The 26,395-nt window shown below is 42.7% G+C and overlaps 1 protein-coding gene across 1 annotated transcript in view; it reads right to left on the bottom strand.

Moving 5' to 3' along the window:
- LOC139764675 (uncharacterized) overlaps positions 1-26,395 on the bottom strand; it is a 193,661-nt gene that overhangs the window by 55,937 nt on the left and 111,329 nt on the right. The window contains exon 3 of the mRNA XM_071691554.1: positions 9,743-9,888. Within this exon, the coding sequence (XP_071547655.1) occupies positions 9,743-9,888 (146 nt within the window). The remainder of the gene's footprint in view (positions 1-9,742; positions 9,889-26,395) is intronic.

The following is a 26,395-nucleotide window of genomic DNA, read 5'->3' as shown; positions in this document are numbered from 1 at the left end:
ATCCAGGCCCCACAAAACTTTCAATGGTTTACCCCAGACGCTTCATATGCCCTGGTTCAATCCATTGACAGCACGTCGACCCCGGTATACCACATCGTTCCAATTCGCTATATTCCTTGCACGCCTTTCACCCTCCTGCATGTTCAGGCCCCGATCGCTTAAAATCTTTTTCACTCCATCTTTCCACCTCCAATCTGGTCTCCCATTTCTCCTCGTTCACTGCACCTCTGACATATATCCTCTTTGTCAATCTTTCCTCACTCACTCTCTCCAAGTGACCAAATCATTTCAAAACACCCTCTTCTGCTCTCTCAACCACACTCTTTTTATTACCACACATCTCTCTTACCATTTTCATTACTTCCAATGGAGTGGATATTTTGAAGGTTTGTTGAATGTGTATGATAGAGCGTCAGATGTAGGGTGTTTTGGTCGAGGTGGTGTGCGAAGTGAAAGGGTTAGGGAGAATGATTTGGTAAAAAGTGAAGAGGTAGTAAAAGCTTTGCAGAAGATGAAAGCCGGCAAGGCAGCGGATTTGAATGGTATTGCAGTGGAATTTACTAAAAAAAAAAAAAGGGGGGTCATTGTGTTGTTGACTGGTTGGTAAGGATATTTAATTTATGTATGACTCATGGTGAGGTGCCTGAGGATTGGCGGAATGCATGCATAGTGCCATTGTACAAAGGCAAAGGGGATAAAAGGGAGTGCTCAAATTATAGAGGTATAAGTTTGTTGAGTATTCCTGGGAAATCATATAGGGGGTTTTGATTGAGAGGGTGAAGGCACGTACAGATGATCAGATTGGGGAAGAGCAGTGCGATTTCAGAAGTGGTAGAGGATGTGTGGATCAGGTGTTTGCTTTGAAGAATGTATGTGAGAAACACTTAGAAAAGCAAATAAATTTGTATGTAGCATTTATGGATCTGGAGAAGGCATATGACAGAGTTGACAGAGATGCTCTGTAGAAGGTATCAAGAATATATGGTGTGGGAGGCAAGTTGTTAGAAGCAGAGAAATGTTTTTATTGAGGATGTAAGGCATGTGTACGAGTATGAAGAGAGGAAAGTGATAGGTTCTCAGTGAATGTCGGTTTGCGGCAAAGGTTGTTTAATTTGTTTATGGATGGGTTTGTTAGGGAGGTGAATGCAAGAGTTTTTGAAAGAGGGGCAGGTATGCAGTCTGTTGTGGATGAGAGAGCTTGGAAAGTGAGTCAGTTGTTGTTCTCTGATGATTCAGCGCTGGTGGCTGATTCGGGTGAGAAACTGCAGAAGCTGGTGACTGAGTTTGGTAAAGTGTGTGAAAGAAGAAAGCTGGGAGTAAATGTGAATATGAGGAAGGTTATTAGGTACAGTAGGGCTGAGGGATAAGTCAATTGGAAGGTAAGTTTGAATGGAGAAAACTGGAGGAGGTGAAGTGTTTTAGATATCTGGGAGTGGAATTGGCAGCGGATGGAATCATGGAAGCGAAAGTGAGTCATAGGGTGGGGGAGGGGGCTTAAGTTCTGGGAGCGTTGAAAAATGTGTGGAAGGCGAGAACGTTATCTCGGAAAGCAAAAATGGGTATGTTTGAAGGAATAGTGGTTCCAACAATGTTATAGTTGCGAGGCGCGGGCTATAGATAGAGTTGTGCGCAGGAGGGTGGATGTGCTGGAAATGAGATGTTTGAGGACAATATGTGGTGTGAGGTGGTTTGATCAAGTAAGTAATGAAAATGGTAAGAGAGATGTGTGGTAATAAAAAGAGTTTGGTTGAGAGAACAGAATAGGGTGTTATGAAATGGTTTGGTCGCATGGAGAGAATGAATGAGGAAAGATTGACCAAGAGGATACATGTGTCAGAGGTGGAGGGAACGAGGAGAAGTGGGAGACCCAATTGGAGGTGGAAGGATGGAGTGGAAAAGATTTTGAGCGATCGTGGCCTGAACATGGAGGAGGGTGAGAGGCATGCAAGGAATAGAGTGAATTGGAACGATCTGGTATACCGGGGTCATTGTGCTGTCAATGGATTGAACCAGGGCATGTGAAGCGTCTGGGGTAAACCATGGAAAGTTCTGTGGGGCCTGGATGTGGAAAGGGAGCTGTGGTTTCGGTGCATTATTACATGACAGCTAGAGGCTGAGTGTGAACGAATTTGTTGTCTTTTCCTAGCGCTACCTCGCACACATGAGGGAGGAGGGTTTTTTTTATTTCATGTGTGGCGGGGTGGCGATGGGAATGAATAAAGGCAGACTGTATGAATTATGTACATGTGTATATATGTATGTCTGTGTGTGTATATATATGTATACGTTGAGATGTATAGGTATGTATATTTGCGTGTGTGGACATGTATGTATATGCCTGTGTATATGGCTCGGTTGGGCCATTCTTTTGTCTGTTTCCTTGCGCTACCTTGCTAAAGCGGGAGACAGCGACAAAGTATAATGATGATAATAGTAAATAAGTTTATGTATGTATACAATGAAATGCATAGGTACGTATATGTGCGTGTGTAGACCTGTATGTATATACATGTGTCTGAGGGTGGGTTGGGTCATTCTTTCTTCTGTTTCCTTGCGCTACCTCCCTTGCGCTGGAGACAGCGACAAAGTATGATAAATGAATAAATGTTGGAGCAGGCAGAATATTTCTTAACATTAAACTATTGTCTTTCTTTCTCTTTCTTTTTCACATTTTTTTCTCACCACTCGTTTTGTTTCATCTTGAAATTTGAATTGAATGTCTCATTTTCATTCTCCCTCTGTGTTTGAAATACACGAGACGTATGGAGCACATAAATCAACACCACCTCGCCTGTTATATTCATAAAATAAACAATGATACAACACAGAATGTAGATATCGTACTAGAAATGGATCATTTCCTAATAAGAATTATATATATGAGAGCAGTAACGCGGGTTATCTTTCCTCGAAGTAGGTGGGAGTCTCATGGAAGTCGAGTGGGGAGGAATCATCATCTTGGTGGGGTGTGGGGGTTGATGATTATAAGTGTAAGACCCAGATTTGTTCTGTAATTTCATGATAAATGAAGGCTTTATGTTTTCGTTGAACACGACCTGTTATTTCAAGTCTAGGAGGATCGTGGCGATGTTTAATTTTTTTTATCATACCTTCAATAAGTTGGCAAGAAAGGGTCGTTTTTTTTAGATGGGCTTTGTTAAAGCATCACCTGGGTGATTCAGATGGAATAGTACCGTAGTTCACTTTGTCTTTTTTTTTTTTGAAGTTTACAACCTTCTCCTGGGTAGGAGTACGTGTAAACTACGTTGGTGGTAGACTGCTAGTAGGTTTTGAGTCCGTGTAAACGACCTTGGTAGACTGCTAGTAGGTTTGAATACGTGTAAACGACCTTGTTAGACTGCTAGTAGGTTTGAGTACGTGTAAACTACGTTGGTGGTAGACTGCTAGTAGGTTTGAGTACGTGTAACTACGTTGGAAGACTGCTAGTAGGTTTGAGTACGTGTAAACTACGTTGGTAGACTGCTAGTAGGTTTGAGTACGTGTAAACTACGTTGGTAGACTGCTAGTAGGTTTGAGTACGTGTAAACTACGTTGGTAGACTGCTAGTAGGTTTGAGTACGTGTAAACTACGTTGGTAGACTGCTAGTAGGTTTGAGTACGTGTAAACTACGTTGGTAGACTGCTAGTAGGTTTTGAGTACGTGTAAACTACGTTGGTAGACTGCTAGTAGGTTTGAGTACGTGTAAACTATGTTGGTAGACTGCTAATAGGTTTGAGTACGTGTAAACTACGTTGGTAGACTGCTAGTAGGTTTGAGTACGTGTAAACTACGTTGGTAGACTGCTAGTAGGTTTGAGTACGTGTAAACTACGTTGGTAGACTGCTAGTAGGTTTGAGTACGTGTAAACTAGGTTGGTAGACTGCTAGTAGGTTTTTTGAGCTCTGTGTGAGGTTGGGTTCTCATCATATTACCGTCTTCTCTTTATCTCGTCGAGAATGATGGTGAGACGTTCTACTGTCATGATGGTGATCATCATCATCATCATCATCATGAGACATTCTTCAGTGATGGTGATGATCATGATGAGACGTTCTTCATTGATGATAGTGATGATGATGATGATGAGACGTTCTTCAGTGATGATAGTGATGATGATGATGATGAGACGTTCTTCATTGATGATAATGATAATGATGAGACGTTCTTCTTGATGATAGTGATGATGATGATGATGAGACGTTCTTCAGTGATGATAGTGATGATGATGATGATAATGTGACGTTCTCCAGTGATGGCGTTCGTTGTTTTAGCTAGGCAGGTAGGCAGGCAGGCAGGAAGCAGACGTCTGGTTTCTCACAGGAAACACCGATTAATAGTCTCAGGTTTTTGTCGAGTGTGATTGGTTAGTCAGGCCCGAAGATACGTCCCTATCATGTTATCATCATCTGTTCTTTAGTTAAGACAATTGCTACCTCACATTTGCTTCGACTGGTGAGAAAAAGTAGAAAAAAAGAAGAGAAAGTTTGTGAATGTTAAATTGTTAGATATGTTTGATGCTCTGTGGAGGGTATCAAGAGTATTTGGTGTGGGAAGTAAGTTGCTAGAAGCAGTGAAAAGTTTTTATCAAGGATGTAAGGCAAGTGTACGAGTAGGAAGAGAGGAAAGTAACTGGTTCCTAGTGAATGTCGGGTTGCGGCAGGGGTGCGTGATGTCTCCATGCTTGTTTAATTTGTTTATGGATGGGGTTGTTAGGGAGGTGAATGCAAGAGTTTTGGAGAAGGGGCAAGTATGCAGTCTGTTGTGGATGAGAGAGCTTGGGAAGTAAGTCAGTTGTTGTTTGCTGATGATACAGCGCTGGTGGCTGATTCGAGTAAGAAACTGCAAAAGTTGGTGACTGAGTTTGGTAAAGTGTGTGAGAGAAGGAAGCTGAGAGTAAATGTGAAGAAGAACAAGGTTATTAGGTTCATTAGGGTTGAAGGACTAGTCAACTGGGAGGTAAGATTGAATGGAGAAAAACTGGAGGAAGTGAAGTGTTTTAATTATCTGGATTTAGCAGCGGATGGAACCATGGAAACGGAAGTGAGTCACAGGATGGGGGAGGGGACGAAGGTTCTGAGAGCCTTGAAGAATGTGTGGAAGGTGAGAACGTTATCCCGGAGAGCAAAAATAGGTATATTTGAAGGAACAGTGGTTCCAACAATGTCATATGGTTGCGAAGCTTGGACTATAGCTAGGGTTGTGCGGAGGAGGGTGGGTGTGTTGGAAATGAAATGTGTGAGGACAATATGTAGTGTGAGGTGGTGTGATCGAGGAAGTAATGAAAGGGTAAGAGAGATGTGTGATAATAAAAAGAGTGTGGTTGAGAGAGCAGAAGAGAGTGTATTGTAATGGTTTGGTCACATGGAGAGAATGAGTGAGGAAAGATTGACAAAGAGGATATATGTGTCAGAGGTGGAGGGAACGAGAAGTGGGAGACCAAATTGGAGGTGGAAGAATCGAGTGAAAAAGATTTTGAGCGATTGGGGCTAGAACATACAGGAGAGTGAAAAGCGTGCAAGGAATAGAGTGAATTGGAACGATGTGGTATACCGTGGTCGACGTGCCGTCAATGGATTGAACCAGGGCATGTGAAGCGTCTGGGGCAAACCGTTGAAAGTTTTGTAGGGCCTGGATGTAGAAAGGGAGCCTTGGTTTCAAGACAGCTAGACTGAGCTTAAACGAATGTTGCCTTTGTTATTTTTTCCTAGGGCTACCTCGCGCGCGCGCTGGGGGAGGGGTTGCAATTTCATGTGTGGCGGGATGGCGACGGGATCGGATGAAGGCAGCAAGTATGAATATGTATATGTGTATATATGTATATGTCTGTGTATGTATATGTATGTATACGTTGAAATGTATAGGTATGGGTATGTGCATGTGTGGGAGTTTTATGTATATACATGTGTATGTGGATAGGTTGGGCCATTCTTTACGTCTGTTTCCTTACGCTACCTCGCTAACGCGGGAGACAGCGACTAAGTATAATGTATACATAAATCACCTGATATACAACGAAGAGACGTAGCTAGGACGCCAATTAGCAAACAAGTGATTGTCCAAGACAGACAACGAACGTATCATAAACTTATGTGGACAAGGTGAACTGTTTACAAATTTCATCAACAATAAAGCTATCTAATTTGTGTACACAAAATAATTCTTTGTGTATTTGATAATAGAAGATTTAATGATATTTCTCGTGGTACTGAAGTTAGAGTTTATAACAGACATGGCATTACTCAAGTCAATATAATGTGTATAAAAGACTGTGTATTTTCATTCTAGATCTTTCATTGATAAGTCATTTAAGTTAACAAAGAAATCATTTAATAGAATTGAGCCCAAACCTCCCATTGACACCAAGCATCTTTTAGCTCTCCCTTTTGTTAATGATTTTACTTTGCTTCCCATTTTGCTTAAATCCCTTAATGTAAATGTTGCCTTCAGCAACAATAATACTATAAAGAATATCTTGATCAGGAACTCACCAGAAAACTCTCCTGGGTGCATCTGTAAAGTGCCATTTAGAAAAAGTTTTATGTTGGGCAGACTGGTAAGGATCTTTCTGTTAGACTTAAGCAACATATATATAGTATAAGAACGGGACAAGAATCAAATGCCTTGTTTAATCACGTTAAAAGCTATGATCATTGTATTGACTGGAGTAATGCCATCTCTGTTATCAACTCAAACTCCAGTACCACGAGAAATATCATTGAATCTTCTATCATTAGATACACAAAGAATTATAACCTTGATATTAGTGAAGGTCTATACAGATTAGATAGCTTTATTGTTGACAAAATTTGTAAACAACTCCCCTTCTTGTCTACATGATATGTTTATGATACGCTCATTGTCTGTCTTGGACAATCACTTGTTTACTAAATGGCGTCCTAGCTACGTCTCTTCGTTGTATATCAGATGGCTTATATTTGTCTCTTGTGTCTCCCCTGATGATGTTATTATTACACGAAAGTGCACTTGGGAACTTATCGTGTTTCATTTTCCTCATGAACTCATAGGAATATATATGTATACATAAGCGCCTGCCCTGCTCTGGATCCAGACCAAAGACGCCCATTCCTGCTTGCGGGCTCCTGCGTCTCCAGCAGCCAGCCTGCCATCCGGCCGGCCTGCGCCTCCGCCCGCCATCTGCAAACTTCCCTACAGGCAGACTACAGCTGCCTCGCCTCACACCCTCCCCGCTCGGCAGTCCGGCCCGAGCCACACGCCAACCCACAACGCCGCCACTGGAACTACCGTTAATCTTTTTAACTGTTCTTAACCGAACGCGACGCTACGAGACGGACGCACGCTGGAAACTGTATAGACTGGCTCGTGGTCGACGCTGGTCGGGCTTGGCTACAGCGGCATCTGGCTCGTCGCCGAGGATAAAAAAAGAAAAAAAAAAAAGGGAACTTTATTTTTTATTTCCCTTCTCCGGGTCGTTCACTTCTGACATCTGAGATGATAATGCATAACTGGTTTATATATATTTTTTCTTATGTCGGTTTCATAAGCTCAATTATCTAACGTTGAAAGTCAGTGTAGCCAGTCGGTCAGTCAGTGTAGCCAGCCGGTCCGTCAGTGTAGCCAGCCGGTCAGTCAGTGTAGCCAGCCGGTCCGTCAGTGTAGCCAGCCGGTCAGTCAGTGTAGCCAGCCGGCCAGTCAGTGTAGCAAGCAGGTTAGTCAGTGTAGCAAGCCGGTCCGTCAGTGTAGCCAGCAGGTCAGTCAGTGTAGCCAGCCGGTCCGTCAGTGTAGCCAGCCGGTCAGTCACTGTGGCCAGTAGGTCAGTCAGTGTAGCCAGCCGGTCAGTCAGTGTAGCAAGCAGGCCAGTTAGTGTAGCAGACAGGTTAGTCAGTGTAGCCAGCCGGCCAGTCAGTGTAGCAGGCAGGTAAGTCAGTGTAGTAAGCAGACCAGTCAGTGTAGTAAGCAGACCAGGCAGTGTAGCAAGCAGGCCAGTCAGTGTAGCCAGCAGGTCAGTCAGTGTAGTAAGCAGGCCAGTCAGTGTAGCAAGCAGGCCAGTCAGTGTAGCCAGTCGGTTAGTCAGTGTAGCCAGCAGGCCAGTCAGTGTAGTAAGCCGGTCAGTCAGTGTAGCCAGCAGGTTAGTCAGTGTAGCAAGCAGGTCAGTCAGTGTAGCAAGCAGGCCAGTCAGTGTAGCAAGCAGGTCAGTCAGTGTAGCAAGCAGGCCAGTCAGTGTAGCCAGCCGGTCAGTCAGTGTAGCAAGCAGGCCAGTCAGTGTAGCAAGCAGGCCAGTCAGTGTTGTAAGCAGACCAGTCAGTGTAGCAAGCAGGCCAGTCAGTGTAGCAAGCAGGTCAGTCAGTGTAGCAAGCAGGTCAGTCAGTGTAGCAAGCCGGTCCGTCAGTGTAGCCAGCCGGTCAGTCAGTGTAGCAAGCAGGTCAGTCAGTGTAGCAAGCAGGTCAGTCAGTGTTGCAAGCAGGCCAGTCAGCGTAGCAAGCAGGTCAGTCAGTGTAGCAAGCAGGTCAGTCAGTGTAGCAAGCAGGCCAGTCAGCGTAGCAAGCAGGTCAGTCAGTGTAGCAAGCAGGTCAGTCAGTGTAGCAAGCAGGCCAGTCAGTGTAGCAAGCAGGTCAGTCAGTGTAGCAAGCAGGTCAGTCGGTGTAGCAAGCAGGCCAGTCAGTGTAGCCAGCCGGTCAGTCAGTGTAGCAAGCAGGTCAGTCAGTGTAGCAAGCAGGTCAGTCAGTGTAGCAAGCAGGCCAGTCAGCGTAGCAAGCAGGTCAGTCAGTGTAGCAAGCAGGTCAGTCAGTGTAGCAAGCAGGTCAGTCAGTGTAGCAAGCAGGCCAGTCAGTGTAGCAAGCAGGCCAGTCAGTGTAGCAAGCAGGTCAGTCAGTGTAGCAAGCAGGTCAGTCAGTGTAGCCAGCCGGTTAGTCAGTGTAGCAAGCAGGCCAGTCAGTGTAGCAAGCAGGCCAGTCAGTGTAGCAAGCAGGCCAGTCAGTGTAGCCAGCCGGTCAGTCAGTGTAGCAAGCAGGCCAGTCAGTGTAGCAAGCAGGCCAGTCAGTGTAGCAAGCAGGCAGTCAGTGTAGCCAGCAGGCCAGTCAGTTTTTCTTATAGATTACTTATTCAGTTCCATATTGTATCTTCTGGTTGTTATAACTTTCTTATAAGTTGCCTACTGTAATTACTAGTTATGTTCTCTGGTTGTTATGTCTTTTATAAGTTACCTGTTCAATTCCATGTTATAACCTCAGGTTGTCATAACTTTCTTGTAAGTAACTTATTCAATTGAATGTTATGTTCTCTGGTTGTTCCATCTTTCTTATAAGTTACCGATGCAGTTCCTTGTTATGTTCTCTGGTTGTTCTCTCCCTACATCCCTCAGAAAACTATTAACTACCCATTCATCGATTTGTTTCTAAAACCTTCAAGGTTTGGTTGATCAGGTCACCCCTTACTCTTCTCTCACCTAAGATGGGAAAATTTAAAGCCTTTATCGTTTCCCTATCAGCTCAGTTCTTAATTCTGGCACCATCTTTGCTGACCTCCTCTGCACCTTCTCTATCAAGTCTGTGTGTGTGTGTGTGTGTGTGTGTGTGTGTGTGTTTGGGTTGTTGGATGTGTGTGTGTGTGTGTGTGTGTGTTTGGGTTGTTGGATGTGTGTGTGTGTGTGTGTGTGTGTGTGTGTGTGTGTGTGTGTGTGTGTGTGTGTGTCGGACGACGGCGCCTACCTCACACCTCACAGTACCCACTGGACAACAATGAATGCCTCACACACAACACTACCTCCTGACCCTCTGCTGGTGCCTCATGATGTCCCTTCGCTTCCTCGTGAGGTTACACAGGTCACAGGCACAGTCCTGGTAGGGGCAGGTGTTCTTGTGGGCTCGCTTCTCCTTCATGATGCCGTGGTTCCGACACATGTCGCACTTCTGACGAAGGAGAACACAAAAACACACACAGTTAGCCACAGGTCTTTGTGATCTTCAATTCATGTCTCACTTCTGACGAAGGAGAACACAAAAACACACACAGTTAGTCACAGGTCATTCGTGATCTTCAATTCATGTCTCACTTCTGACGAAGGACACAAAAATACACACAGTTAGTCTCAGGTCTTTGTAATGTATATTTCATGTCACTTCTGACGAAGGAGAAGCTAAAAATACACACATTTTATCACAGGTCTTCGTAATCTACAATTCATGTCTCACTTCTGACGAAGGAGAACACAAAAACACACACAGTTAGCCACAGGTCTTTGTGATCTTCAGTCTGACGAAGGAGAACACAAAAACACACACAGTTAGCCACAGGTCTTTGTGATCTTCAATTCATGTCTCACTTCTGACGAAGGAGAACACAAAAACACACCCAGTTCGTCACAGGTCTTCGTAATGTATATTTCATGTCAATTCTGACGAAGGAGAAGCCAAAAATACACATCACAGGTCTTCGTAATCTACAATTCATGTCTCACTTCTGACGAGGGAGAACACAAAACACACACAGTTAGTCTCAGGTCTTTGTGATCTTCAATTCATGTCTCACTTCTGACGAAGGAGAACACAAAAACACACACAGTTAATCTCAGGTCATTGTGATCTTCAATTCATGTCTCACTTCTGACGAAGGAGAACACAAAAACACGAACAGTTCGTCACAGGTCTTCGTAATCTATAATTCATGTCACTTCTGACGAAGGTGAAACCAAAATAACACACACACACATATAGTTTTAGGTCTTCGTAATGTATAATTCATGTCACTTTTGACGAATAAGCCACAACACACACACACACACACACACACACACACACACACACACACACACACACACACACACACACGCACACACACACACACACACGGTCCCAGGTCTTTGTGAAATATAATTCTTGTGTGTGAAACGTCAAATTCAAAGACGTTTCTCAAACACTTTCAGATCCATATATACCATATTTACCAAACTGTTATGATACACACCATATTTACCAAACTATTATGGAATACACCATATTTACCAAACTATCATGAAACACCATATTTACCAAACTATTATGGAATACACCATATTTACCAAACTATTATGATACACCCATAGTTTACAACCTATTATGATACATACCACTATAGTTTACAAACTATTATGATACATACCACTATAGTTTATAAACTATTATGATACACACCATATTTACCAAACTATTATAATGATATACACCATAGTATACAAACTATTACGATACGAAATTTTTGATTTACATACATATTAGACACAGTATCAACCTATCACATACCAGCATAATAGTTATGTAGCAGACCCATAGTTAAACCATCACCAGTATCCAGTATTACCATTAGGGCTAATTTGCATAGAGAATATACGTAGTACCAATATATATATATATATATATATATATATATATATATATATATATATATATATATATATATATATATATATATATATTGATTGAGAGGGTGAAGGCATGTACAGAGCATCAGATTGGGGAAGAGCAGTGTGGTTTCAGAAGTGGTAGAGGATGTGTGGATCAGGTGTTTGCTTTGAAGAATGTATGTGAGAAATACTTAGAAAAGCAAATGGATTTGTATGTAGCATTTATGGATCTGGAGAGGGCATATGATAGAGTTGATAGAGATGCTCTGTGGAAGGTATTAAGAATATATGGTGTGGGAGGAAAGTTGTTAGAAGCAGTGAAAAGTTTTTATCGAGGATGTAAGGCATGTGTACGTGTAGGAAGAGAGGAAAGCGATTGGTTCTCAGTGAATGTAGGTTTGCGGCAGGGGTGTGTGATGTCTCCATGGTTGTTTAATTTGTTTATGGATGGGGTTGTTAGGGAGGTAAATGCAAGAGTTTTGGAAAGAGGGGCAAGTATGAAGTCTGTTGGGGATGAGAGAGCTTGGGAAGTGAGTCAGTTGTTGTTCGCTGATGATACAGCGCTGGTGGCTGATTCATGTGAGAAACTGTAGAAGCTGGTGACTGTGTTTGGTAAAGTGTGTGGAGGAAGAAAGTTAAGAGTAAATGTGAATAAGAGCAAGGTTATTAGGTACAGTAGGGTTGAGGGTCAAGTCAATTGGGAGGTGAGTTTGAATGGAGAAAAACTGGAGGAAGTGAAGTGTTTTAGATATCTGGGAGTGGATCTGGCAGCGGATGGAACCATGGAAGCGGAAGTGGATCATAGGAGGGGGAGGGGGCGAAAATTCTGGGGGCCTTGAAGAATGTGTGGAAGTCGAGAACATTATCTCGGAAAGCAAAAATGGGTATGTTTGAAGGAATAGTGGTTCCAACAATGTTGTATGGTTGCGAGGCGTGGGCTATGGATAGAGTTGTGCGCAGGAGGATGGATGTGCTGGAAATGAGATGTTTGAGGACAATGTGTGGTGTGAGGTGGTTTGATCGAGTGAGTAACGTAAGGGTAAGAGATGTGTGAATAAAAAGAGCGTGGTTGAGAGAGCAGAAGAGGGTGTTTTGAAGTGGTTTGGGCACATGGAGAGAATGAGTGAGGAAAGATTGACCAAGAGGATATATGTGTCGGAGGTGGAGGGAACGAGGAGAAGAGGGAGACCAACTTGGAGGTGGAAAGATGGAGTGAAAAAGATTTTGTGTGATCGGGGCCTGAACATGCAGGAGGGTGAAAGGAGGGCAAGGAATAGAGTGAATTGGAGCGATGTGGTATACCGGGGTTGACGTGCTGTCAGTGGATTGAATCAAGGCATGTGAAGTGTCTGGGGTAAACCATGGAAAGCTGTGTAGGTATGTATATTTGCGTGTGTGGACGTATGTATATACATGTGTATGGGGGGGGTTGGGCCATTTCTTTCGTCTGTTTCCTTGCGCTACCTCGCAAACGCGGGAGACAGCGACAAAGTATAATAAAAAAAATAATAGAATATATATCCCTGGGGATAGGGGAGAAAGAATACTTCCCACGTATTCCCTGCGTGTCGTAGAAGGCGACTAAAAGGGGAGGGAGCGGGTGGCTGGAAATCCTCCCCTTTCTTGTTTTTTTTTAATTTTCCAAAAGAAGGAACAGAGAAGGGGGTCAGGTGAGGATATTCCCTCTAAGGCCCAGTTCTATGTTCTTAACGCTACCTTGCTAACGCGGGAAATGGCAAATAGTATGAAAATATATATATATATATATATATATATATATATATATATATATATATATATATATATATTTTGGAAGGGATCAGAATTTTACGCGTGATCAAGATATTCCTATGAGTCCACGGGGAAAATGAGACACGATAAGTTCCCAAGTACACTTTCGTGTAATAATCACATCATCAAGGGAGACACAAGAGAGAAACAGAAATCAGTTGATATACATCGAAGAGACGAAGCTAGGACGCCATTTGGTAAACATGCGATTATCCGAGACATACAACGAGCGTTAAAAACTTATCGTTTTACAAATTTTATCAACAATAAACTTATCTAATTTGTATAGACCATCACTAATACTGAAAATATAATTCTTTTTGTATTTGATGATAGAAGATTCGATGATATTTCTCGTGGTAATAGAGTTAGAATTGATAATTGAGATGGCATTACTCCAGTCAATACAATGATCATAGTTTTTAACGTTATTAAACAAGGCATTTGATTCTTGTCCCGTTCTTATACTATATTTATGTTGCTCAAAAATTTGGTATGGCAGTGGGTAACCCTCTTTCACCTGTACTAAGTAATCTTTATATGGAATTTTTTGAAACAGAATTACTAAAGGATATCTTACCTTCTAATGCAATTTGGTTTAGGTATGTAGATGATGTTCTTTGTGTTTGGCCAACAAATTAAAATTTACAAATATTTCTCCCCTTACTTAACAATTTAGTACCTTCCATCAAATTTACTGTAGAAAAAAAATAATGGTATGTTACCATTTTTAGATTGCATGATCCATAGACAAAGAAGCAAGTTCAAGTTTAGCATATACAGAAAACCTACCAATGTATGCTCATATATCCATTATTACTCATCTCAACATGACAGAGTAAAATTATCACCATTTCAATCTATGTTCCTTAGGGCATTACGTATTTGCAGTCCAGAGTTTATTGATGATAAGTTTGAGAAGATATATTCTATTAAATCTAAATTAAAGTACCCTAGATCTTTCATTGATAAATCCCTTAAGTTAGCAAAGAAATCATTTTATAGAGTTGAGCCCAAACCTCCCATTGACACCAAGAATCTTTTAGTTCTCCCTTTTGATAATAATTTCACTTTACTTCCCACGTTGCTTAAATCCTTTAATGTAAATGTTGCCTTCAGCAACAGTGATACTATAAAGAATATCTTAATCAGGAATTCACCAGAAAATTCTCTTCAATGCATCTATAAAAAGCCATGTGGAAATTGTGATCAATTTTATGTTGGTCAGACTGGTAAGGATCTTTCAGTTACACTTAAGCAACATAAATATAGTATAAGAACGGGACAAGAATCAAATTCCTTGTTTAATCACGCTAAAAACTATGATCATTTTATTGACTGGAGTAATGCCATCTCAGTTATTAGCTCTAACTGAATTACCACGAGAAATATCACTGAATCTTCTATTACTGATGACACAAATATTATAATCTTAATATTACTGATGGTCTATACAAATTAGATAACTTTATTGTTGATAAATTTTGTAAAATGATAAGTTTATGAACGCTCGTTGTATGTATTGGACAATCGCATGCTTACCAAATGGCGCCCTATTTTCGTCTCTTCGATGTATATCAACTGACATATTTCTCTCTTGTGTCTCCCCTGATGATGTGATTATAACACGAAAGTGCACTTGGGAACTTATCGTGTCTCATTTTCCCCGTGGACTAATAGGAATATATGTTTTAATATATTTTAGAAGCAGTGAAAAGTTTTTATCGAGAATGTAAGGCATGTGTACGTGTAGGAAGAGAGGAAAGTCATCAGTGAATGTAGGTTTGCGGCAGGGGTGTGTGATGTCTCCATGGTTGATTAATTTGTTTATGGATGGGGTTGTTAAGGAGGTGAATGCAAGAGTTTTGGAAAGAGGGGCAAGTATGCAGTCTGTTGTAGATGAAAGAACTTAGGAAGTGAGTCAATTGTTGTTCGCTGATGATACAGCGCTGGTGGCTGATTCATGTGAGAAACTGCAAAAGCTGGTGAAGTTTGGTAAAGTGTGTGAAAGAAGAAAGTTGAGAGTAAACGTGAATAAGAGCAAGGTTATTAGGTACAGTAGGGTTGAGGGACAAGTCAACTGGGAGGTAAGTTTGAATGGAGAGAAACTGGAGAAAGTGAAGTGTTTTAGATATCTAGGAGTGCATTTGGCAGCGGATGGAACCATGGAAGCGGAAGTGAATCATAGGGTGAGAGAGGTGGCGAAAGTTCTGGGAGCGTTGAAGAATGTGTGGAAGTCGAGAACATTATCTCGGAAAGCAAAAATGGGTATGTTTGAAGGAATAGTGGTTCCAATAATGTTATATGGTTGCGAGGCGTGGGCTATGGATAGAGTTGTGCGAAGGAGGGTGGATGTGCTGGAAATGAGATGTTTGAGGACAATATGTGGTGTGAAGTGGTTTGATCGAGTAAGTAATAATAGGGTAAGAGAGATGTGTGGTAATAAAAGGAGTGTGGTTGAGAGAGCAGAAGAGGGTGTTTTGAAATGGTTTGGTCACATGGAGAGAATGAGTGAGGAAAGATTGACCAAGAGGATATATGTGTCAGAGGTGGAGGGAACGAGGAGAAGTGGGAGACCAAATTTTAGGTGGAAAGATGGAGTGAAAAAGATTTTGAGTGATCGGGGCCTGAACATGCAGGAGGGTGAAAGGCGGGCAAGGAATAGAGTGAATTGGAACGATGTGGTATACTGGGGTCGACGTGCTGTCACTGGATTGAATCAGGGCATGTGAAGCGTCTGGGGTAAACCATGGAAAGTTCTGTGGGGCCTGGATGTGGAAAGGGAGCTGTGGTTTCGGTGCATTATTGCATGACAGCTAGAGACTGAGTGTGAACGAATGTAGCCTTTGTTGTCTTTTTCTAGCGCTAGCTCGCGCACATGAGGTGGGAGGGGGTTGTTATTTCATGTGTGGCAGGGTGGCGTTGGAAATGAATAAGGGCAGACAGTATGAATTAGGTAGATGTGTATATATGTATATGTCTGTGTGTGTATATATATGTATACGTTGAGATGTATAGGTATGTATATGTGCGTGTGTGGACATGTATTTATATACATGTGTTCCTATGAGTCCACGGGGAAAATGAAACACGAAAAGTTCCCAAGTGCACTTTCGTGTAATAATCACATCATCAGGGGAGACACAAGAGAGAAATATAACAGTCAGTTGATAACAACGAAGAGACGAAGTTAGGACGCCATTTGGTAAACATTTGATCGTTTACCAAATGGCGTCCTAGCTTCGTCTCTTCGATGTATATCAACTGACTGTTATATTTCTCTCTTGTGTCTCCCCTGATGATGTGATTATTACACGAAAGTGCACTTGGGGGCTTTTCGTGTTTCATTTTCCCCGTGGACTCATAGGAATATCTTGATCACGCGCAAAATTGTGATCCTTTCCAACATATACATGTGTATGTGGGTGGGTTGCTTGCGCTACCTTGCTAAGGCGGGAGACAGCGACAAAGCAAAATAAATAAGTATATATATATATATATATATATATATATATATATATATATATATATATATATATATATATGTGTGTGTGTGTGTGTGTGTGTGTGTGTGTGTGCGTGTGGTCTCAGTGAGGGTGTATGTGGTCTTAGTGAGAGCGTATGTGGTTTTGTGAGAGGTATGTGGTCTCAGTGAGTGTATGTGGTCCTTGTGAGTGTATGTGGTTTCAGTGAAGGTGTATGTAGTCTTAGTAAGTGTGTATGTGATCCTTAATGAGCCTTCTGGCGCCAGGCTGATTGGCTAACAACCAACCAGCCAACCAATCAGAAAGCAGGGCTGTCATGCGGGAGGAGCCAATACCACCCAGGCCAGATCGGGGCGACTGTTTTAACCCGACAAGATCTGGCGCATGAAATTATCAACGCACAATCGAGAGCTATACAAGTCTTTGAGATTCCCTTTCTCTCTGGTCGTCCTTTCCATTCCTTCCCTTTCTCCTCTTCCCTTCTCCTCTTTTGTGCCATTACACGGTTTATCAGCAAAATTTCTCGTCTCGCAAAGTTCTCCTGTCGCCTTTGGCCACCACTTAGTCTGTCGCATTATAAGTAAAAGATGAATTAAATAGGAGTGTGTTGAAGTCTTTGTATTTTCTGCCGCAGTTGTCGAGTCTCTGGCGAAATTGCCCCTTAGGCAGCTGGGAACCAGTGAATTAACATTTAAGCATACGGTGAGAGAGAGAGAGAGAGAGAGAGAGAGAGAGAGAGAGAGAGAGAGAGAGAGAGAGAGAGACGTGGGCTTACGCCACGTCCTATAAAGTGAGACAGACTCACTCTTCACCTCTATCATACTGATTCCCTCTGACTGAGTCCATACTCATTCCTGCCTCCTCCCTCTCCTCTTCCTCTACTGGACTCCAACCATGACGCACCTAGTCAGCTTTTGCCAACACGTCAGTCCCACCTGCTTCTACCGACAGCCAACCAAATGTTCCTCCGCTTGTCGCTTCCCCGGGAGCTAGACATGTTTACTAAGGTCACCTCCTACAAATAAACACACCTGTAACTCGTTGCCAGTCCTCCTCTATCCTTGGCCTTCTTCCCTCATTCCTGTTGCCTTGTGGAAGGTCTTAAGAATATATGATGTGGGAGGTAAGCTGGTAGAAGCAGGGAGCAGTTTTTATCAAGTGTGTAAAAGGCATGTGCACGAGTAGTGTGAGGTGGTTTGATTAAGTGATAGCAGGGGTAACAGAGAGGTGTGGCAATAAGAAGGATGTGGTTCAGAGAGAGTTGAAGAAGGTGTGTTGAAATGGTTTGGACATATGGGGAGAATGAATGAAGAAAGATCAATAAAGAGAATATGTGTGTCAGAGGTGAATGGAACAAGGAGAAGCGGTAGACTAAACTGGAGGTGGAAGGATGGAGTAGAATAGATTTTGAGCGATCGGGGCCTGAACATGCAGGGGAGTGAAAAGCGTGCACGGGATAGGTTGAATTCGATCGATGTGTTATACAGGGACATGTTGTCAAAGGACTAAACCAGGACATACGAAGCGGGCGGGGTAAACTATGGAAAGGTTTGTGGGGCCTGGATGTGGATAAGGAGCTGTGGTTTCGGTGCATTAAACATGACAGCTAGAGACTGAGTGTGAATGAATGTGGCCTTTCTTCGACTGTTCCTGGCGCTACCTCGCTATATATATATATATATATATATATATATATATATATATATATATATATTTATTATACTTTGTCGCTGTCTCCCGCGTTTGCGAGGTAGTGCAAGGAAACAGACGAAAGAAATGGCCCAACCCCCCCCCCATACACATGTATATACATACGTCCACACACGCAAATATACATACCTACACAGCTTTCCATGGTTTACCCCAGACGCTTCACATGCCTTGATTCAATCCACTGACAGCACGTCAACCCCGGTATACCACATCGCTCCAATTCACTCTATTCCTGGCCCTCCTTTCACCCTCCTGCATGTTCAGGCCCCGATCACACAAAATCTTTTTCACTCCATCTTTCCACCTCCGATTTGGTCTCCCTCTTCTCCTCGTTCCCTCCACCTCCGACACATATATCCTCTTGGCCAATCTTTCCTCGCTCATTCTCTCCATGTGCCCAAACCACTTCAAAATACCCTCTTCTGCTCTCTCAACCACGCTCTTTTTATTTCCACACATCTCTCTTACCCTTACGTTACTCACTCGATCAAACCACCTCACACCACACATTGTCCTCAAACATCTCATTTCCAGCACATCCATCCTCCTGCGCACAACTCTATCCATAGCCCACGCCTCGCAACCATACAACATTGTTGGAACCACTATTCCTTCAAACATACCCATTTTTGCTTTCCGAGATAATGTTCTCGACTTCCACACATTCTTCAAGGCCCCCAGAATTTTCGCCCCCTCCCCCACCCTATGATCACTCGCTCATGGTTCCATCCGCTGCCAGATCCACTCCCAGATATCTAAAACACTTCACTTCCTCCAGTTTTTCTCCATTCAAACTCACCTCCCAATTGACTTGACCCTCAACCCTACTGTACCTAATAACCTTGCTCTTATTCACATTTACTCTTAACTTTCTTCTTCCACACACTTTACCAAACTCAGTCACCAGCTTCTGCAGTTTCTCACATGAATCAGCCACCAGCGCTGTATCATCAGCGAACAACAACTGACTCACTTCCCAAGCTCTCTCATCCCCAACAGACTTCATACTTGCCCCTCTTTCCAAAACTCTTGCATTTACCTCCCTAACAACCCCATCCATAAACAAATTAAACAACCATGGAGACATCACACACCCCTGCCGCAAACCTACATTCACTGAAAACCAATCACTTTCCTCTCTTCCTACACGTACACATGCCTTACATCCTCGATAAAAACTTTTCACTGCTTCTAACAACTTTCCTCCCACACCATATATTCTTAATACCTTCCACAGAGCATCTCTATCAACTCTATCATATGCCTTCTCCAGATCCATAAATGCTACATACAAATCCATTTGCTTTTCTAAGTATTTCTCACATACATTCTTCAAAGCAAACACCTGATCCACACATCCTCTACCACTTCTGAAACCACACTGCTCTTCCCCAATCTGATGCTCTGTACATGCCTTCACCCTCTCAATCAATACCCTCCCATATAATTTCCCAGGAATACTCATCAAACTTATACCTCTGTAATTTGAGCACTCACTCTTATCCCCTTTGCCTTTGTACAATGGCACTATGCACGCATTCCGCCAATCCTCAGGCACCTCACCGTGAGTCATACATACATTAAATAACCTTACCAACCAGTCAACAATACAGTCACCCCCTTTTTTAATAAATTCCACTGCAATACCATCCAAACCTGCTGCCTTGCCGGCTTTCATCTTCCGCAAAGCTTTCACTACCTCTTCTCTGTTTACCAAATCATTTTCCCTAACCCTCTCACTTTGCACACCACCTCGACCAAAACACCCTATATCTGCCACTCTATCATCAAACACATTCAACAAACCTTCAAAATACTCACTCCATCTCCTTCTCACATCACCACTACTTGTTATCACCTCCCCATTTGCGCCCTTCACTGAAGTTCCCATTTGCTCCCTTGTCTTACGCACTTTATTTACCTCCTTCCAGAACATCTTTTTATTCTCCCTAAAATTTAATGATACTCTCTCACCCCAACTCTCATTTGCCCTTTTTTTCACCTCTTGCACCTTTCTCTTGACCTCCTGTCTCTTTATATATATATATATATATATATATATATATATATATATATATATATATATATATATATATATATATATATATATATATATCAGTCTAAGCCCTATAGGGAAAGATGAACAGCTAGCATGACTGCGGACCGACTGCCGCGACCAGGATTTGAACTATTGCCAAAGCTTACCTTTATCGGAGCTCAGTCACAGCTCAATCCGTTTTCTTTCGTTCACGTCATAGGTATAGCTCAGCAATGCTGACTTCCCATTTTCAGTCTTATCGATATCATATATAACCACGATTTCTTCTTCCTCATGAGTTTTATTTCCATACTGAATGTTTGAGAATATCCTCAATGAGTTAGTTATGTTTGGCCGATGTGTTGTTTTGAAATAACTTGTCCGGGTGATCCCCCCCCCCCCCCCCCCCGTCCTCCCCAGCCATTTCATCGTCAGCTCCAACCGTTATCCGTCCCCTGATATAAACATACCACCGTCGTTCCCCTCCTGTGTTTTTCTTACCATTGGCATCTGACGACTACAGACCAGACGTCTCTCGGGATCATCCACCCAAATCACCTCATCCGCCACATCATAACTGCCAGTAGTGTTTCCTGAGTGAGCGAGATAGCGGTGGGCAACAGCCGAAGAACAACCTCATTCCATCGCATCCACTCTCTTAACTGTCATGTATAATGCACAAAAATCAAGCTCTCTGCCCAAAGCCAAAACCATACAAACCTTTCCGTGGTTTTTCCCTGACCGCTTCGTGTGCCCTGGTTCAGCACCTTGACAGCAGCACGTCTCCCCCTGTGTACCATAGAGCGCAGATTCTTTCTGTCTCAAAGATGCATCTCTCTCATTCTCTAGCATGTTCACTCCATCCATCCATCTCCTTATGGATATCCTCCTCTTCCTTGATCCATCCAGTTCTGACACGTATATTCTCCTCTTGCTCAGTCTATCTTCACTCATCCTCTCCATATGTCCGAACCACTTCAAGACATCTTGTTCAGTTTTCGGTTCCCCTCCGCTTACAAGCACACCTCTCTCCTACACTGTCATTCCTCTTACTGTCAAGCCTCCTACCATTATGCATAACCCATACATCATACAAATCAAATATATCAAGACGTATTTAGTATTCCCCCAACATCTGAAGAATTAACCTGTGTGAGATCCTTAACTCTAGTTTGGAGTTTGCCCACTTACATAAACAAGTTAAACCTGAAACTTGACCTGGTGCGTAACTTTAAGAAAGTTCCATCTATGGTCATAGAGCTTGATAAAGATGTATTTGATAATCGCCCAGGAACAGCAGTTCGACCCGCTGTCACTTCGCTCCCAGCATCTACAAATGATGCAGGCGATCCAAAAGTTCCACACAGCATCTTCCTCTATACAAGTCAGGCCTATTTATACAAGCCTTGACTGTTAGCATTCTTAACTGATCACTTATCTCTTAGTACGTGTATAAATTTTATATCTGTACTGTTCGTAACGTATGAGTGTACCTCCTTCATATGCAACGATATGATATGTTGTAGTCATTAGTTTCAACTCACTGGCGAGCTCGGATTACCACATTCCTGCATTTTGATGCATTATACCCCGGCGTATTTTCCAACACCACTTGTGTGATCAATATATATATATATATATATATATATATATATATATATATATATATATATATATATATATATATATATATATTATTTCTAAGTAGCTACATACAAATCCATTTGCTTTTCTAAGTATTTCTCACATACATTCTTCAAAGCAAACACCTGATCCACACATCCTCTACCACTTCTGAAACCACACTGCTCTTCCCCAATCTGATGCTCTGTACATGCCTTCACCCTCTCAATCAATACCCTCCCATATAATTTACCAGGAATACTCAACAAACTTATACCTCTGTAATTTGAGCACTCACTCTTATCCCCTTTGCCTTTGTACAATGGCACTATGCACGCATTCCGCCAATCCTCAGGCACCTCACCATGAGTCATACATACATTAAATAACCTTACCAACCAGTCAACAATACAGTCACCCCCTTTTTTAATAAATTCCACTGCAATACCATCCAAACCTGCTGCCTTGCCGGCTTTCATCTTCCGCAAATCTTTTACTACCTCTTCTCTGTTTACCAAATCATTTTCCCTAACCCTCTCACTTTGCACACCACCTCGACCAAAACACCCTATATCTGCCACTCTGTCATCAGACACATTCAACAAACCTTCAAAATACTCATTCCATCTCCTTCTCACATCACCACTACTTGTTATCACCTCCCCATTTACACCCTTCACTGAAGTTCCCATTTGCTCCCTTGTCTTACGCACCCTATTTACCTCCTTCCAGAACATCTTTTTATTCTCCCTAAAATTTACTGATAGTCTCTCACCCCAACTCTCATTTGCCCTTTTTTTTCACCTCTTGCACCTTTCTCTTGACCTCCTGTCTCTTTCTTTTATACTTCTCCCACTCAATTGCATTTTTTCCCTGCAAAAATCGTCCAAATGCCTCTCTCTTCTCTTTCACTAATACTCTTACTTCTTCATCCCACCACTCACTACCCTTTCTAAACAGCCCACCTCCCACTCTTCTCATGCCACAAGCATCTTTTGCGCAGTCCATCACTGATTCCCTAAATACATCCCATTCCTCCCCCACTCCCCTTACTTCCATTGTTCTCACCTTTTTCCATTCTGTACACAGTCTCTCCTGGTACTTCCCCACACAGGTCTCCTTCCCAAGCTCACTTACTCTCACCACCTTCTTCACCCCAACATTCACTCCTCTTTTCTGAAAACCCATACTAATCTTCACCTTAGCCTCCACAAGATAATGATCAGACATCCCTCCAGTTGCACCTCTCAGCACATTAACATCCAAAAGTCTCTCTTTCGCACGCCTGTCAATTAACACGTAATCCAATAACGCTCTCTGGCCATCTCTCCTACTTACATAAGTATACTTATGTATATCTCGCTTTTTAAACCAGGTATTCCCAATCATCAGTCCTTTTTCAGCACATAAATCTACAAGCTCTTCACCATTTCCATTCACAACACTGAACACCCCATGCATACCAATTATTCCCTCAACTGCCACATTACTCACCTTTGCATTCAAATCACCCATCACTATAACCCGGTCTCGTGCATCAAAACCGCTAACACACTCATTCAGCTGCTCCCAAAACACTTGCCTCTCATGATCTTTCTTCTCATGCCCTGGTGCATATGCACCAATAATCACCCACCTCTCTCCATCAACTTTCAATTTTACCCATATTAATCGAGAATTTACTTTCTTACATTCTATCACATACTCCCACAACTCCTGTTTCAGGAGTATTGCTACTCCTTCCCTTGCTCTTGTCCTCTCACTAACCCCTGACTTCACTCCCCAGACATTTCCAAACCACTCTTCCCCTTTACCCTTGAGCTTCGTTTCACTCAGAGCCAAAACATCCAGGTTCCTTTCCTCAAACATACTACCTATCTCTCCTTTTTTCACATCTTGGTTACATCCACACACATTTAGGCACCCCACTCTGAGCCTTCGAGGAGGATTTGTATGTAGCATTTATGGATCTGGAGAAGGCATATGATAGAGTTGATAGAGATGCTCTGTGGAAGGTATTAAGAATATATGGTGTGGGAGGCAAGTTGTTAGAAGCAGTGAAAAGTTTTTATCGAGGATGTAAGGCATGTGTACGTGTAGGAAGAGAGGAAAGTGATTGGTTCTCAGTGAATGTAGGTTTGCGGCAGGGGTGTGTGATGTCTCCATGGTTGTTTAATTTGTTTATGGATGGGGTTGTTAGGGAGGTAAATGCAAGAGTCCTGGAAAGAGGGGCAAGTATGAAGTCTGTTGGGGATGAGAGAGCTTGGGAAGTGAGTCAGTTGTTGTTCGCTGATGATACAGCGCTGGTGGCTGATTCATGTGAGAAACTGCAGAAGCTGGTGACTGAGTTTGGTAAAGTGTGTGGAAGAAGAAAGTTAAGAGTAAATGTGAATAAGAGCAAGGTTATTAGGTACAGTAGGGTTGAGGGTCAAGTCAATTGGGAGGTGAGTTTGAATGGAGAAAAACTGGAGGAAGTGAAGTGTTTTAGATATCTGGGAGTGGGTCTGTCAGCGGATGGAACCATGGAAGCGGAAGTGGATCATAGGGTGGGGGAGGGGGCGAAAATTTTGGGAGCCTTGAAAAATGTGTGGAAGTCGAGAACATTATCTCGGAAAGCAAAAATGGGTATGTTTGAAGGAATAGTGGTTCCAACAATGTTGTATGGTTGCGAGGCGTGGGCTATGGATAGAGTTGTGCGCAGGAGGATGGATGTGCTGGAAATGAGATGTTTGAGGACAATGTGTGGTGTGAGGTGGTTTGATCGAGTAAGTAACGTAAGGGTAAGAGAGATGTGTGGAAATAAAAAAAAGCGTGGTTGAGAGAGCAGAAGAGGGTGTTTTGAAATGGTTTGGGCACATGGAGAGAATGAGTGAGGAAAGATTGACCAAGAGGATATATGTGTCGGAGGTGGAGGGAACGAGGAGAAGAGGGAGACCAAATTGGAGGTGGAAAGATGGAGTGAAAAAGATTTTGTGTGATCGGGGCCTGAACATGTAGGAGGGTGAAAGGAGGGCAAGGAATAGAGTGAATTGGAGCGATGTGGTATATAGGGGTTGACGTGCTGTCAGTGGATTGAATCAAGGCATGTGAAGCGTCTGGGGTAAACCATGGAAAGCTGTGTAGGTATGTATATTTGCGTGTGTGGACGTGTGTATGTACATGTGTTTGGGGGGGGTGGGGGGCTGGGCCATTTCTTTCGTCTGTTTCCTTGCGCTACCTCGCAAACGCGGGAGACAGCGACAAAGTATAAAAAAAAAAAAAAATATTATTTCTATTTATTATTTATTTTGCTTTGTCGCTGTCTCCCGCGTTTGCGAGGTAGCGCAAGGAAACAGACGAAAGAAATGGCCCAACCCACCCCCATACACATGTATATACATACACATCCACACACGCAAATATACATACCTATACATCTCAATGTACACATATATATACACACACAGACATATATATATATATATATATATATATATATATATATATATATATATATATATATATATACACACACATATGTACATATTTCATACTGTCTGCCTTTATCTATTCCCATCGACACCTCGCTCACATGGAATAACATCCCCCTCCCCCCTCATGTGTGCGAGGTAGGGCTAGGAAAAGACAACAAAGGCCCCATTCGTTCACACTCAGTCCCCAGCTACCGCGTAATAATGCCCGAAACCACAGCTCCCCCTCCACATCCAGGCCCCACAGAACCTTCAATGGTTTACCCCAGACGCTTCACAAGCCCTGATTCAATCCATGGACAGCACGTCGACCCCGGTATACCACATCGATCCAATTCACTCTATTCCTTGCCCGCCTTTCACCATCCTGCATGTTCAGGCCCCGATCACACAAAATCTTTTTCACTCCATCTTTCCACCTCCAATTAGGTCTCCCACTTCTCCTCGTTCCCTCCACCTCCGACACATATATCCTCTTGGTCAATCTTTCCTCACTCATTCTCTCCATGTGCCCAAACCATTTCAAAACACCCTCTTCTGCTCTCTCAACCACGCTCTTTTTATTTCCACACATCTCTCTTACCCTTACATTACTTACTCGATCAAACCACCTCACACCACATATTGTCTTCAAACATCTCATTTCCAGCACATCCACCCTCCTGCGCACAACTCTATCCATAGCCCACGCCTCGCAACCATATAACATTGTTGGAACCACTATTCCTTCAAACATACCCATTTTTGCTTTCCGAGATAATGTTCTCGACTTCCACACATTCTTCAAGGCTCCCAGGATTATCGCCCCCTCCCCCACCCTATGATTCACTTCCGCTTCCATGGTTCCATACGCTGCCAGATCCACTCCTAGATATCTAAAACACTCTACTTCCTCCAGTTTTTCTCCATTCAAACTTA

This window comes from Panulirus ornatus, chromosome 50, assembly GCF_036320965.1.
Source record: "Panulirus ornatus isolate Po-2019 chromosome 50, ASM3632096v1, whole genome shotgun sequence".
Lineage (NCBI taxonomy): Eukaryota > Metazoa > Arthropoda > Malacostraca > Decapoda > Palinuridae > Panulirus > Panulirus ornatus.
The sequence above is the reverse complement of the archived record's forward strand: the minus strand, read 5'-3'. Positions and strand labels throughout refer to the sequence as shown.